General features: G+C 45.4%; 1 protein-coding gene across 1 annotated transcript in view; it reads right to left on the bottom strand.

Annotated features, from left to right (window-relative positions):
- NOTCH1 (notch receptor 1) overlaps nucleotides 1–15,655 on the bottom strand; it is an 87,339-nt gene that overhangs the window by 20,068 nt on the left and 51,616 nt on the right. Inside the window, exons 10-17 of the mRNA XM_060270314.1 lie at nucleotides 14,683–14,916; nucleotides 13,443–13,553; nucleotides 13,035–13,227; nucleotides 10,867–11,012; nucleotides 8,975–9,088; nucleotides 6,935–7,054; nucleotides 3,817–3,969; nucleotides 2,626–2,854 (exon numbers count right to left, since the gene is read on the bottom strand). Coding sequence (XP_060126297.1) covers nucleotides 2,626–2,854; nucleotides 3,817–3,969; nucleotides 6,935–7,054; nucleotides 8,975–9,088; nucleotides 10,867–11,012; nucleotides 13,035–13,227; nucleotides 13,443–13,553; nucleotides 14,683–14,916 — 1,300 coding nt within the window. The remainder of the gene's footprint in view (nucleotides 1–2,625; nucleotides 2,855–3,816; nucleotides 3,970–6,934; nucleotides 7,055–8,974; nucleotides 9,089–10,866; nucleotides 11,013–13,034; nucleotides 13,228–13,442; nucleotides 13,554–14,682; nucleotides 14,917–15,655) is intronic.

Below are 15,655 nucleotides of genomic sequence, written 5' to 3'. Positions count from 1 at the left end.
ACCTTAGAACACTCCAAGGCGATTTTGGAAAGCACAGTGTACAGAACGATTCCTGCCACTCCCCAGAGGAGGAAAAGACTGTTGGTGGTAGTAAGTGGTAAGAGGCAATAGTTTTTGGAGGAAACAGGATGTCCCAAGAGGTGTGCTGTCTTCCAGGTACAAAGATTCGCAATGTGACAGAGAACTTGCCAAGTCTTATAAAGCCCGCTGACCACAACTCCTTCCTTCTGATTCATGTGGGTACAAACAATACTGCCACACTTAGCCTGCAACATACAGCAAGGGACTATGAGACTCTGGGCAGGAAGCTGAAGAGCCTTGGGGCACAGGTTGTCTTTTCATCACTTCTTCCTGTTGAAGATCATGGCCCAGGAAAAGAGGAAAACACTGGAAGCAAACCACTGGCTGTACAGGTGGTGTCATCAGGAAGGGTTTGGCTTCTTGGATCACCATCTCTGCTTCTTTGAGGAAGGACTTCTGGCAAGAGATGGGTTGTACCTCAGAGAGGCTGGCAAAATGTGTTTGGTAAGAGTCTAGCATACCTGATCAGGAGAGCTTTCAACTAGATTCTGAGCGGGAGGGCAGACAGCATTACAGGTGGCAGAAGAATACCTAGTATTGGGGATAGTAGCTTCATTGGTACACAGGAAATTGAGATGGTGCTTGCCCTGCTAAAGGGTAAAGTACTACAGGAAGGAAGCAGCTGGAGGGAATGATTCACGGTTCCAGTTGTTTCTACACAAATGGAGAGTATGAGAAGCAAACAAGACGAATTGGAGCTTTTAATGCAGGATGGCAAATATGACTTGGGAAGCATTACTGAAACCTGGTGGGATGGGACTCGTGACTGAAATGCAAGAATTGAGGGGCATAAACTGTTCAAAAGGAATAGACCAAACAGGAAGGGAGGAGGAGTAGCATTATATGTAAAGGATCTCCAAACTTGTGAATAAATCAATGACCTGCAGTGCAGCATGGAAAGCATATTGAGAGTATATGGGTAAAAATTGTAGGAGAGAGAAACAACAGTGATCTTACTATGGGGGCTTTCTATAGACCACCTAATCAGATGTGAAGACTTGGATGGCGCCTTCCTAGAGCAGATTACTAAACATTCAAAAAGGAGAGATAAAGTAGTAATGGGAGACTTCAAGTACCCCATATCTTTTGGAACTCAAACAATGCCAGGAATCTATCTTGGACCTGGTCCTCTCCAACAGGGAGGGACTGATCAAAGAAGTGGAAGCATTTGGAAACTTGAGAGAAAGTAATACAGTAGTGTCCTCCTGGGTTTCATGACACAGAGGTAAGGGAAAGCGGAGTATAGTGAGACATGCACTCAGGACTTAAAGAAGGCTGATTTCAAAAAGCTTAAGGAGCTACTGGGTGAGATCCCTTGGTCAGAAATACTCAAAGAGAAGGGAGTCCAAGATGAGTGGGAGTTTATTAAGTGAAATATTGAAGGTCCAAATGCAGAAAATTCCCACAGGAAAGAAAAGTTGGAAGTATCTAAACAAATACTGGTGTGTCTGCATAAGGAGTTTACAGATGAGCTGAGATTTAAGAAGGGCGTGTATAAGAAATGGAAGAAAGAGGAAATCACAAAGGAAGAGTGTACACAAGTAGCCAACAGCTGTAGGATGAATGTCAGGTTCTGCACTTAGGCAGGAAGAACTAGCTGCACAAATATAAGATAGGGAACACCTGGCTTACTAGTAGTACATGTGAAATGAATCTATGGGTCTTGGTGGACCACAAGCTGAACTTGAGTCAACAGTGTGATGCAGCAGCAAAAAAGGCTAATGCTATTCTAGGCTGCATCAACAGAAGTATAGTCTCTAGATCAAGGGAAGTAACAGCCCTGGAAGCCAACCAGGCAGTCACACAGAAAAAGGCATTGCCTTTTTTTACATCTGGAATACTGTGTCCAGTTTTGGGTGCCACCATTTAAGAAGAATGTTGACAAGCTGCAGCATGTGCAGAGGAGGGCAACCAAGATTATAAAGGCTCTGCAATCAAAGCCTTATGAGGAATGGTTGGAGTAGCTGGATATGTTTAGCCTGGGAAAAAGGAGATTGAGAGGAGATATGAGGAGCCATCTTCAAATATATAAATGCCTGTCACATGGAAGATGGAGCAAGCTTGTTTTCTCCTACTCTGGAGGGCAAGACTCGAACCAATGGCTTCAAGCTACAAGAAAGGAGATTAAGGAAGAACTTACAGTAAGAGCTGTTTGACATTGGAAAGGAATCCCTTGGGAGGTTGTGGACTCTATCTTTCATTAGAGGTGTTTAAGCAGAGGGTGGATTGCCATCTGTCATGGATGCTTTAGTTGAGATTCCTGCAAAGCAGGGGCTTGGACTAGATGACCCATGGGGTCCCTTCCGATTTTATGATTCTAAGGCCATTTGATTAGGGTCGAGGGCCCTCTTGCCCATCACCAGAATAGACTGTGCAAAATAAAAATTTGCAAGTGATGGGTGTGATTTATACCAACACTGCGGTGTGCAGAATGTTGGTTCTCTTGGGATGAACCATCCCCACTCACACACAGGAGCATGACTATAGCCAAGCACATTGTTTAAAAAAAGTGACTTCCAACGTTATTTCTGGCTCCTGAATTACCTTTCTGTGCAGTCGGGGGTGTTATGCTCGCAGTGGATCCCGCTAAAGCCAGAAGGGCAAGTACAGGTGTAGCTGTTGACACAGTCCGTGCAGTTGGCGCCATTCTTGCAAGGGTTGCTGGCACACTCGTCAATGTCCTCCTCACACTTGGGGCCCCGGAAGCCAGCGAGGCAGTCACAGAAAAAGGCATTGATGCCATCGGAGCAGGACCCGCCGTTGTGGCAAGGATCTAGAGGTAGTGGGGAAAGGGGCAGCGATGGACTCTCATTCCATGGGGGCCGGTTTTTTATTTTTTTTATTTTTGAGGCTGCCTTGGCCTCTGCAAAATTTCCCACATTCTTTCCTAAACCTTCTGTGTGAACTGAGCGCACAACAATTCACCCCAGCCTTTGATAACTCATCGCCCTGTTATTTGTTTATCTAGTTAATAATAAACAAAACAAAGCAAAGATAAAGAGCTTACAGAAACACTGTTGCAGATGGCTGCAAACTGTACGCAGCTGAACATTATCACTGAACAGTGTTCCAAAACATTACAAACTATGCCCATTTTCCCACGAAACCTGTTTTTCTGGTTTATATGTATCCTTTTGTAGTAAGTTAGCATAATCATAGTTACTGCGGAACAAATGTTCTCAGTTCTTTCAGACATAGCAGGAGATAGATAGACTTTTCCACCCCAACCCCAATTTTAAGCTATTACAATCTTAGCAACAGTTAAAAGGTTAAACACTATTTCTTGATCATTTTCCAGAAGAATATCTTTTACATTAACCAAGCAGAAATATTTTATGCTCGAAGGGTATAGGATATCCTAACATAGCAGAGATCTTATTAGCTTGAATGAGTTTCATTCCAATATGTCAATGAATTTTTACATGACCTCCCTTTCCTCATGTTAAGAACACCAGAAGAGCATGCAGGATCAGGCCAAATGGCCCATCAAGTCCAGCATCCTGTTCTTTTCTGTTCCAATCAATCATTCTTCCCAGGGAGCTCTGGGAAATTGTAACTCTGGGAAGGGTCCTCTTAACAAACCTCAGCACTCCTTATTAAACTACAGCTCCCTGGATTCTTTGGGGGAAATCTTGACTGTTTAAAGTGATGTGCAGTAGTGCTTTCAATTTTTGGTGGAGATGGGGTCCAGGTCTCCTAGGGCAACCCACTCCCCAGCCTCCTTGAGGCTCTTACTAGGCTGGCAGTCATCGACGTCCGTCTCGCAGGTGCTGCCTGTGAACCCAGGTTTGCAGACACACCAGTAGCTACCATTCGTATTCTGACATGCGGCACCATTCCGGCAAGGGCTCTTCACGCATTCGTTGATGTCGATCTCACAGGTTTGCCCTGAGAAGGCAATTTGAATGGATATTTATTTTTACATATTTCATAAAATTTATAGAGTTTGACTGCTTTTAAAAAAGAGAATAATATCAAACGAGGCTTACAAAGATTAAACAATAAAATTGCCACTAAGAAAAGTAGCGGTATTATAAGACATACAAAAATTGAAAACAGCAATAGACTAAAAACAGATTAAAACTTGCACCAACTTCCTAAACATCTGGACAGGCTGGCCTAAACAAAATGGTTTTGGCAGGTAGCAAAAGGAGTGAAAGTGCCTGCCTGACATCAACAGGCAAGGAGTTCCAAAGTGTAGGTGCTGCCATACTGAAAGATGGGAGCTCTTACAAATTTGGAAAGGGTATTATGTGGCAACTGTAACAGTGCCAGTTCCGCTGACTGAAGCACCATAAACTAAGAAAGAAATCTTTGTCACTCATCACAATATAGGTGCCTTTCTGAGATACTGAATGAAGCTTATGATTAATAGCGTACAAATTTAATAAACAAAATGATCAAGGGGATGGAGCGACTCCTCTATTAAGAAAGCTTGCAGCATTTGGAGCTTTTTAGTTTGCAAAAAAAAAGGCGAGGAAGAGGTGACATGACAGAAGTTTATCAAATGAAGAAAGTGGGCAGAGAAAAGCTTTTTTCACTTTCTCAGGACACTAGAACTCATGGATATCCAATGAAGCTGAGTGTTTGAAGAGTCAGGATGGATAAAAGAAAGCCCTTCTTTGCACAGTGTATAATTTAAACTGTGGCACTCACTCAAACAGGAAACAATAATGGCCACCAACCTAAGATGGCTAAAGAGGATTGTACAAATTCATGGAGAAGGCCATCAATGGCTGCTAGCCACATTGGCTGTGCTCTTCCTCCATAGTTGGAGGCAGCAATGCTACTGAATGTCAGTTACTGGAAATTGCAAGTGGGGAGAGTTCCTGCTGTTGCACTCATGTCCTGCTTGTGGGCTTCCCATTGGACCTAGGGTTGCCAGACTCAATAGAGGACAGGACTTCTGTGCCTTTAATTGCCCTGCTCTCTTTTGAGTCTGGAAACCTTAAAGAGAAACCAGCAAAGAGAAACTTTGCTTGGAAATTAAACAAAGGGTCTGCTGGTTCCTCTTTAAGGTTTCCAGACTCAAAAGAGAGCAGGGCAATTAAAGGCACAGAAGTCCTGTCCTCTATTGAGTTTGGCAACCCTAGTTGGACCATCAGGTTGGTCCCTGTGGCAACAGGAAGCTGGGCAGATGGCCTGACCAAACAGGCTCTTCTTATGTTCTTAATATCTGCCTGGCGCAGACATAGCACAGGCTCCCCAGTGCTATCCATAGTTTGTGGTGTATTGGTAAACCATGGCTAAAAAAAAATCAGCAGAAGAAACAGGTGCTGGAAAGGGGAGAGAGGAAGTGTACCCCTTTAAGACAGACTTTAAGGCCGAGTTTCCTGCCTGTCCTGAGGCTGTCTAGGAATTCCAATTGAAGGCCTGTCATTTTGGGATCAGCTCACTGACAACATGCAAAACAATTGAGACTAGCACCAAATACGATCATTGATGTCCTTAAGAGAAAAGGAGTGGCTCTTTGTAAATGAGTCCAGAAAGGCACCAGCAGCAGAAAGAAGGGATAGATAGCAAAGGGAGAAGATTAACAGCTAACCACAGAGCAAGGGGCTGCAGGAAGGCAGGTGCATCCTAGGCAAACCAAGACCTATTTAGCGGTTGTCGCTTCAGGCAATAAATCAAGTAACCTGCCACTAGAGAGAGAGAGAGGCAGGGAGAGAAAGAGTGAGGGAGGTGGGGTTTTTTGGGGGGGAGCTATCAGGGGCCTGTTTAGGGTATCTTTATTATTTAGAGCTGAGATGCAATACACTCTCAATCTCTGTGTCGAGGGGGTTGGGTGGGGGAGGAGAGGGAAATTAACAATATCTGAGACCTGGGAGACCTGCACACAGCAGAACATAATTTGCATTGGTCCAAGTTTAAAAAATAAAATAAACAACAAAACCAACGATATATGGTTGCATCTAACAGTAGTCTTACTCGAGTATATCCCCTAAAGTTAATGAACACAGATGTTATTTTAATCTCATTTATTTATTACATATATATCCCACCTTTTTCTCCCAAGGAGCTCATGGTGTACATGGTTTTCCTACTACCCTGTTTCATCCTCAGAACAGCCCTGTGAGGTAGGCTAGGCTAAAAGGCAGCGACAGGCCCCAGATCATGACTAACTTAGGTCCACTGATTTCAGCACATCTTATTCTGAGGACTTACTTGGATACAACAAATAGTTTATAAGAAATAGAAGAATCAGTCTATTAAGAAGAAGAAATAGAAGAAATAGAATCAGTCTATTAAGTCTGAATGTTCTGGCTCCTGTTCTTGCAGTGGCCAACTAGATGTCCATCATGGAATACCCACCAGCAGGATTCGAGCACAACAGCAACCCCCACTACCTCTGGTTTCCAGCTTCTGGTGTCTAGAAGCATTGCTGCCTCCAACCACTGAGGCAGAGCATAGCCATTGAGGCTAGCAGCCTTTGATAGTCTTCTCCATTGATTTGTCTAATCCACATTTAAAGCCACTCACAAGAGATCTGCCGGATTGGGCCAAAAGGGGCCTGTCTAGCTCAGCATCCTGTCCTCACAGCTGCTAACCAAATGCCCCAATGAGAAGCCCACAAGCAGCGCCTGAGCGCCACCGCAGCAACTCTACCCACTCGTGATTCCCAGCAACTTCAGAGGCATTTACTTCCTCCAACAGTGCTGGCAGTTACATAGCCATTGGCATCCTGCTCCTCCTCCATGAATTCACCAAACCCCTTTCTAAAGCTGTCTGAACTGGAGGTCATCCCTGTATTCTGTTGCAGTGAATGAAGCAGGCACCGGCACCAGCACCAGCACCAGCACATACGTGCATGCGGTTACCTCTGGAGACCATGGAATGGGAACCAAACCCTCACCTTGCCACCCTGGAGGGCAGGCGCAAGAGAAGCTCTCAAAATCTTCAGATTCTCTGCACTTGCCACCGTTCTTGCAGGGACCGTCTGCACATGGAGCCAGGACATCCCGACAGGTTGGCCCTGGAGTGTAAATACATCAAAGTTGAGGGGAGTCCACACATTTGGTCAGGGGAACAGCCATAGCAACTCAACAGGCTGCTGCCAGTCAAGTAGACAATCCTGAGATAGACAGACCAACGACTCTGCATAAGGCACCTTCCTATGTCCCTACGTGTGCTGGGGCTGCTGCTGCCAGCCAGTGTAAACAATCCCAATATATTAACACACATTCCTACAAACTTTTCTGTGCCCTTTGGCCTGTGGGTCTTCAGGGTCTTGCTGGGAGCCTTGAGAGATTTTCCAAGAGATTTTCTTCTCAGGGAAGAAACATATTTCTTATCCCTTGTGAAGGGGTGTTTTGGAAGGGTACGTTCCTATATTTCACATGCTTCTGCATGCTGTCAGGGAGACCCCAATAAGGGAACACTATGTGTGGGGTGTGCGAGTTCAACTCAACTCATGTTTTCTCTCCTCCCCACCACTGTCCCATTGTCTTCCTGTTTACGAAGCCAATATTCCCCACATTTTACGTTATCTCCCTTGTCAGGCCCTTACCATCCAAGGACCCTTTTGCTGTTTTCCAGAAGGGGGCATTTGATTCCCCCATTTTTCTCTGGAGTGTTTCCACAGCAACCGGCCAAGGCAGGAAAAGAGTCATGGCTTCCTCTAATTGTGTGCAGGATGCTGCTGTTTTGTGAAGCAGGAAACGGGGCAGAGAGGACTCAGCTCAGCAGAAAATCCCTGCCCTTACATAGCTGATGGACCTGCCTATGCAGGTGATGCGGGAGAGGCCTCCATCATTCCAAAAGAAAGCATCCAGGGGCAAGAGCGCAAAGGCTTTTTCAGTTATTATTATTATTAATTTTTTTAAGTGAACAATGGAATTGTTGAAGAAAAGTTGGTTCACATAAGAAGGCTTTCTCACGGAACAAGGTGCTGCAAAATGTGAGTGTAGGAAAGGAGCCCCTCCTTTTCCAGCAAACCAAAATATGACCTCCCCCCTCCCCACTCAGGAGCATGTGAAAATGATAAGCGGGAGGAAGAATCCTGTGTTTAGAAAACTCCTCCAGCTTCTTTTGTTTTCAGGGCAGAAAACAGGAGCAAGCAGCCCTTCAGACAACCTTGGCGTAGGTGCTTCTGCCTCCCCAAGTTCTGGATTTGCACAAAAGCTAAGGTCACACCTGTCACCACGTTTAAAGCAGCACCATACCACGTTAAACAGTTATGACAACCCCCCCCCAAAAAAAGCATTATGGGAACTGTAGCTTGTTAAGGATGCTAGGAATTGTAGCTGTGTGTGCAGTAAATTACAGGGTTCTTGCGAGGGTTCCTGTAAGATACATTTAAAGCAGTACCATGCCACTTTTAACAGTCATGGCTTCCCACAAAGAATCCTGGAAACAGCAGCATGCTAAAGGGGTCTGAGAGACCTCTATTTGCTGCCCTCCCAAGCTACAATTCCTAGAGCGGTTTAATAATGAACCCCTCTTCCCAGAAAACTATGGGAAGCTTTCTATGCTTCTCATTAAACCAGCCCTTTATTCAGCACCATGAGGACTAGAACCTTACTTTATATTTAAGGGGAAAGCCATAGCTCAGCAGCATGCAAAGGATGCTTTGCATACAGAAGGCCCAAGATTCACCATCTCCAGACAGGGCTGAGAAAGACTCTCTGCCTAGAGAGGTGCTGCTGCTAGTCAGTGTAGAACAGGCATCCCCAAACTTCGGCCCTCCAGATGTTTTGGACTACAATTCCCATCACCACTGACCACTGGTCCTGTTAGCTAGGGATCATGGGAGTTATAGGCCAAAACATCTGGAGGGCCACAGTTTGGGGATGCCTGGTGTAGAACAAGATGGACCAATGGGCCCGACTCAGCAGAAAGCAGCTTCCTGTGCTCCCACGGCTACAGGTTTTTGATCCAGGGTTTAGTCTCTTACCGGTGTATGGTGGAAGACAGTTGCACTGGTAACGGGCCACATCATCGATACAGGTCCCTTGGTTCAGGCATGGGTTGGAGGCACATTCGTTGATGTTGGTCTGGCAGTTGGGACCTGGGAAGATCGAGAGCCCCACATGCACGGTCAGCCTGCCAAAGCTTGCCTCCTCTCTCCATGACTCTGAGGCTTGGATCCTTCCCTAGCCAGCCTCCCTGAAGCCTTTAACTGGTTGCCAGTCCATTTCCAGGCCCAATTCAAGGTGCTCACATTAGTATTTGAAGCTCTATACAACTTAAGTTCCAAATACCTGACAGGCAGCCTCCTTCCCTTCAGAACCCTCCTTGGGTGTTGTGGTCGGCAAAGGGGGCCCTCTTGGTAGTTCCCACTTCCATATAATTTAATGCGGGTGGTGTCTGGGAGAGAGCCTTCCCTGTGGAAGCCCCTATGCTATGAGACTTCCCCTCAACAGAGGTGTGCCTGGCACCTTCACTGTACAGCTTTTATTTATATATAAAAAAAAATGCCGCTGTATCTAAAAATAGATTACAGTGGTTTTAAACAGCATAAAAATATAAAACCCAATAATAACATAATCAAAAGTTTGAAACTAGTTAAAAATAAAAATAAATTAAAGCAAACGTTCATAGGGCATTGTGGGGATGTACTCTTAATTGCCTGCATAGGTCAGGAGCAGGCATCCCCAAACTGCGGCCCTCCACATGTTTTGGCCTACAACTCCCATAATCCCTAGCTGACAGGGCCAGTGGTCAGGGATAATGGGAATTGTAGTCCAAAACATATCGATGGCCAAAGTTTGGGGTTGCCTCATCTGGAGCAATAGAAAGGTTTTCAGCAAGCATGCTGATGACATACCTTCCTCTCTGGCCTTTGACACACCTGAGAGGCATATGTTTAGGATCCTCCCTATTCTTATGACCTGCAATTTTATTCATTCATTTATTTGATTGATTGATTGATTGATTGATTGATATACTGCCCTTCATCACAAGATCTCAGGGTGGTTCACTGAATAAAATGCAGGATTAAAAACAAGTAAATAAATGAATAAAACAAAACAAACAAAACAGCAAAACAATAAGGCTTTTAAAGGCTGTAGAATATTAATCAGCCAACAACCTAGTTGAAGAGCGGCACTTTCACCTGGCACCTAAAGATATATGATGATGGTGCCAGCAAAACCTCCCAGGGGTGAGGATTCCACAAACAGGGAGCCATGAGAGAGAAGGCCCATTCTCGTGCTGCCACCCTCTGGACCTCACATGGAGGCAGCACACGACAAAGGGCCTCGGATGATGAAAACAGAGTCTGGGATGGATTATAAGGGGAGAAGCGGCCCTTGAGGTATTGCAGCGCCGAGCCATTTAAGGCAATTTGTTTAAACTGCTTTTAATGTTGTATTTTAAATTGTTGTGACCCACCTTGGGATCTTAGGGGTGAAGGTCCTAGCCCTTCTCAGACCTATTGAAATTAGCAACCATGACTAACTCAGGCTCATTCATTTCAGTGGGTTTACTCTAGGCTACAAACTTTGGAGCCCCTGGAGGTGGGCAGCCTGTGGCCCCCAGCCTCATTTTACACAGCCTCCAACGCCCCCTGAAGAAACCCCATCCTTCCATTTAATCAATGTTCCTTCCTTCTGGTTTGTTTTCTCTTATTTTTCCTGGCTTTTAATACAGTTTCGATTGTTTCTCTCAAAAAAGAACAAGAGCAGTGACCAGGAAGCTCCACCCAGCTATAACCAGGAAGTCTAGCGCCACCTACTGACTGGACTGTAGAATGACACTAACTGTTACACCATGGGCCAGTCACACTTCATGGTGCGCTCAAGGCCAGGGCAAGCGCTCCCTGTCCGCTCTCCCCAGACCTCTTACCGCTGAAGCCCTCCTGGCAGGTACAGATGTAGCCGCTGGTCATATCTTTACAGGTGCCACCATTCATACAAGGGTTGGATTCGCACTCGTTGTTGTTGATGTCGCAGTTTGTCCCGCTCCAGCCTGGGTCACAATCGCACTTGTAGCTGTTGTTAAGAAGCAGAATGTCAATGAGCGCCACCCTGAGCATGTGCATGTGTAAAGACCAACGTGGAGGCTTCCAGATGTTTTGGATGACACAACTCCTCCTCCTGATGGGTGAATTGTGGTCCAAAGAATCTGGCGGGCACCAAGTTGGCAATTGAAAGGGGCTGGTGCAGACTGTGTGCCTACAGCAGCCACCCCCCCAACAGAGACCCATCTTGTAATCTTTGGTTCCAAATGTCTGCTGCTCAAAGAGGCTGCCATCCTGCCACCCCTGGGTGCCCTGATCCTTTTAGACACTGTGCATGTATACAGTTCTAAGAACCTCAGAAGGGTCCCGCAACAGCTGGATCAGGCCCAAGGAGGCCCCATCTTGTCCAGCATCTTCTTCTCTCAGAAGCCCACAAAAGGAAGAGCTGAATGTATTAGCCACCTCCCTGCTTATGATTCTTAGCAACTGACATCAAACTGGCAAACAAAGACAGGAAGCTGCCAAACTCTTGGCCCATCTACCTTAGCATTCTCTACACTGGCTGGCAGTGGCTCCCCAGAGCTTCAGGCAGTGGACAGCCCCAGCCCTGTTGGACTTTCTGCCTGGGAAACATCTGCTGTTCTACTAAGCTGGGACACTTCCTGAAACCTCTCTGGACTCTCTTTTCCTTGGTGCAAGGCAGCTGTTATAGGAACATAAGAAGAGCCTATTTGGTCAGGCCAATGGCCCATCTAGTCCAGCCATCTTGTTCCCACTCTTGGCCAACCAGATGCCACTATTCAGTAACCCACAAGCAGGACTTGAGTGCAACAGCCCCACTTGTGATTCCTAGAAATTGGCGTTCAGGGGCAACTTGCCTCTGACCCCATAGATTCCATGCAGTCACAGGAAAACCACGTCTCTTACGGATGCTTGGAGGATAATGCAAACCAAGAATGATTCAAAGCAGGCTGAAAGAACATTAGAAGAGCCTGATGGATCAGGCCAGTGGACCATCTAGCCCAGCATCCTGTTCTCATAGTGGCCAACCAAATGCTTCAATAGGATCTGAGCACAAGAACACTCTCCAATTGTTGTTCCCCATCATCGGTTACTCAGAGGTAGACTATCCCTAGACACAGAGCGGTGGTTCCCAAAATTTTGCTGGGCCACCATGCCCTTGGCTCCTTCAACCCATCCCCATGGCCCCCTAAACTATAAAAAGCATTATTCAGAATAGTGGTTTTCACAACTCACTAAGGAAGGTAACAGCACAATAAAATTCAAAACAGTAACAATTAATTGCACATTTATTCAAAATCCAATTAAAACTATTGAGTTTAATTAATTCAACAAAATTGATGGAACTTGATGCAGGGATGCCAGCTTTTCAACATCTGATAGTCATTTAGCAAGAGTCTTAGTAACTCCTTCACTGTGCAGCAAATTCTTAATGCGATGCATGGGCTTCATGTCTGGTTTCAAGTTACTTAGCAGGAGTATTAAATCACCACATTTAGGAATCTGATTTCTTTGCTTGGATGACCACACTAAAAGCATGTTCCACCAAATGTGATGTTGGAATTGCAACAAGGAGCTTCTAAACCACTGTCTATTCTTATGTGCAGGATAGTGATCAGAAATTTCCTTCTGTAACCAAAACACTTGGTAAGATTTCTTAGACTTCACCTTCTGCTCAGTGTCATTTTGTAGCTTCCATGGTATATTCCTTTATATTTTTTGTTTTTAATGTTGTACATACATTTCTCTTTCTCTTTTTAAAAATTGTCTTACTGTGTTATACAGAAACTGCTTAGATGGTGTTCCCCCCCCAATAAAGCAATAGATAATTATTGATGATGATCCTGTTGTCATGGTGCCCAACCAAGTGACTATTAGAACCTGGGAGGTGACTATCTGGGAAGTGACCCCAGAACCTCTCACCTTGCTCTAATCTCAGCTTGGAAAGGGCTGCATCTAATCATGTGAGACAGCAGAGGGAACTCTCCCATGCCAGGCAGAGAGCCCCCGAGTTGTCTCCCCAGAAGCTTACCCATTCAGGCCATCATTGCATTTCCCGTGGATGCAGGGGTTGCTGTTGCACTCATTGACTTCCGAGAGGCACATGGGATCATGGTAGCCCTCTGGGCAGACGCAAACGAAGCCGTTGATGCCGTCCCTGCAGGTGCCTCCGTTGTGGCAAGGGTTACTGGCACATTCATCAATGTTGATGTTGCACATCCTCCCTGTGAGGTTTGGGTAAGAGAAAGAGGTCAGAGGCTGGCCCAGTGTCACAACCCAGAACCAATCACCATAGCCGTAAAGAAAACCCAATACAGTGCAAGAATGGCTTCCCTGCATTGCACTGTAACGCAACCATTGTTGGTTTAGGTCCCTTTCAACTCCACAATTCTATGGTTCTATGATCCCATGCTGCTCCTATCCCACCCCCCGTCCTCACCTGCATATCCAGGCTCACAGGTGCACTCGTAGCTATTGATTTTGTCGATGCACTTGCCATAGTCACACGGATTGCTGGCACAGTCATCCACGTTGACCTCGCAATTGGGCCCTTAATAATAAGAATAAGAATAAGAATTTATTTATATGCCATCCATCTGACTGGGTTGGCCCAGGCACTCTGGGTGGCTTCCAACAGATTAAAACATCAAACACAGTAAAACATCAAACATTAAAAACTTCCCTATACAGGGCTGCCTTCAGATGTCTTCTAAAAGTCAGATATTTATCTCCTTGACATCTGCTGGGAGGGCATTCCATTGGGTGGGCATGGCTGCTGAGAAGGCCTTCTGCCTAATTCCCTTAACCTCACTTCTCACAATGAGATCCTTGGAGCTGGATCTCAGTTTCCAGGCTGAGCGATAGGGGAACCAAGCTGGAACCAAGCAACAAGGGGCTGATTGAGCCTCTCACCTGAGGAAGGCTGCAGCATTTGAGACTTTTCAGTTTAAAGAAAAGGCAAGAGGGGGCATGGTAGAAATTTGCAAAATTACACATGGCATGGGGAAAGTGAACAGAGCAAAGCTTTTCTCCCTCTTTTGTAATGCTGGAACTCTGTGGGCATCCAATGGAGCTGAATGATAGAAGATTTGGAACAGATAAAAGAAAGGACTTCTTCTGTCATCAGTGAAACTCGCTCCCAATGAAGGCAGTGATGCCCATCAACTTGCATAGCTTTAAAAGGGGATTAGTCAAATTCATGGAGGAGGAGAGGGCTATTGATGGCCACTAGCTATAAAGACTATGTTCTGCCTCTACAGTTGAGAGGCAGCAATGCTTCTCAATACCAGTTGCTGGAAACCACTGGTGTGGGGAGGGCTTTTGTCCTCCTTGCTAACCACTTTAAGAACAGGACACTGGACTAGATGGATACCCTTTGGCCTAATCCTGCAGGCTCTTCTTATGCTCCTATTTCCTGCTTGTGGGATTCTCACTGGGACATCCTCAAGTGGGCATGAGGTGCTGCCACGCTGCCGGATCAATTCCTTGCAAGTATAGAATGGAGATGATGTAGCCCTTGCAAAAATGGGGAGCAATTCCCATAGCTAATCTATGTGTTGAGTGCAGAAGTACTTTCCTTTGTCTGCCCTGAGCCTTTGCCTTCCCTAAACATCCCTTAGGATTTTATTTTATTTTTTTACAAAAAGACTTCTGCAGCGAACACCCCTAGGAGCTCTTACCTGTTGTCCCTTTGAGGCAGAGGCAGTTATAAGCATTGTTCCGATCCTGACAGGTGCCCCCATTCTTGCAAGGCTGGCTCTGGCACTCGTTGATGTTCATGTCACAGAGACGCCCCGTGTAGCCTGGCTGGCAGAGGCAGGTGAAGGTGGCAATGCCATCTTGGCAGGTCCCATAGTGGCAAGGGTCTGGGTCACACTCGTTAATGTCAGTCTCACAGTGGGGGCCAGAAAAGCCTGAGGAGGAGGCAACACCAAGCAGGTCATGACAATCAGTCCGTCAGTCAATCAATCAATCAATAAATTGGGAGTCACCCCAACACAGATCTTTTTCTGTTTTGTTTTATACTGGGCCCTCCCCAACCCCAATATGCTATTGTTTTTACTTATGTATACAAGAAGCAACAATGAATATTAACCATGCCATCCTGCAGAAGCACCAAATGTCCATTTAATTACAATTAACTTCAAAGATTTCAGTTTTTAAACAAATGTACACTGTACCATTCCACAAGTTGCCAGGTGTCCTCAGAGGCCTATAACCATGCTCTATTGATGTTGCATATATATCACAGAACTATACCAGGTTGATTGAACAGTAGTGGCTTGATTGTTAGTTTGACACTCTTGGACGTGTTGTCCATTTGTGCATTAATATTAAACCCCAGACTTGTGAGGTCCATATATGAAACACGTTTGCACTTAAGAGTCTACCTTTCTGTTGGTTTTAATGCATGTGCTATTTCCTTATAAGTTGCTTTGAGTTATTTTTTGTAAAAAAGCAACTTGTAAGCTTAATAAACAACAACAAAAACCAACTCAGGGCAACCCATAGGCAACTTGCAATTGAGTTTTAAAACTGTTAAAAACTTTTAAAAACTTTTCAAATTCTATCAACTGCTGAGCAGCCTGGGCAGGGGGCAGGGAGAGGAAAGTCTTAACTACCGTAGGCACTGAAAAGATGTCAATGTCTGCA

This window comes from Zootoca vivipara, chromosome Z (genome assembly GCF_963506605.1).
Source record: "Zootoca vivipara chromosome Z, rZooViv1.1, whole genome shotgun sequence".
Classification (NCBI taxonomy): domain Eukaryota; kingdom Metazoa; phylum Chordata; class Lepidosauria; order Squamata; family Lacertidae; genus Zootoca; species Zootoca vivipara.
Note: the sequence above shows the minus strand (reverse complement) of the source record. Positions and strands in the feature narration are given on the sequence as shown.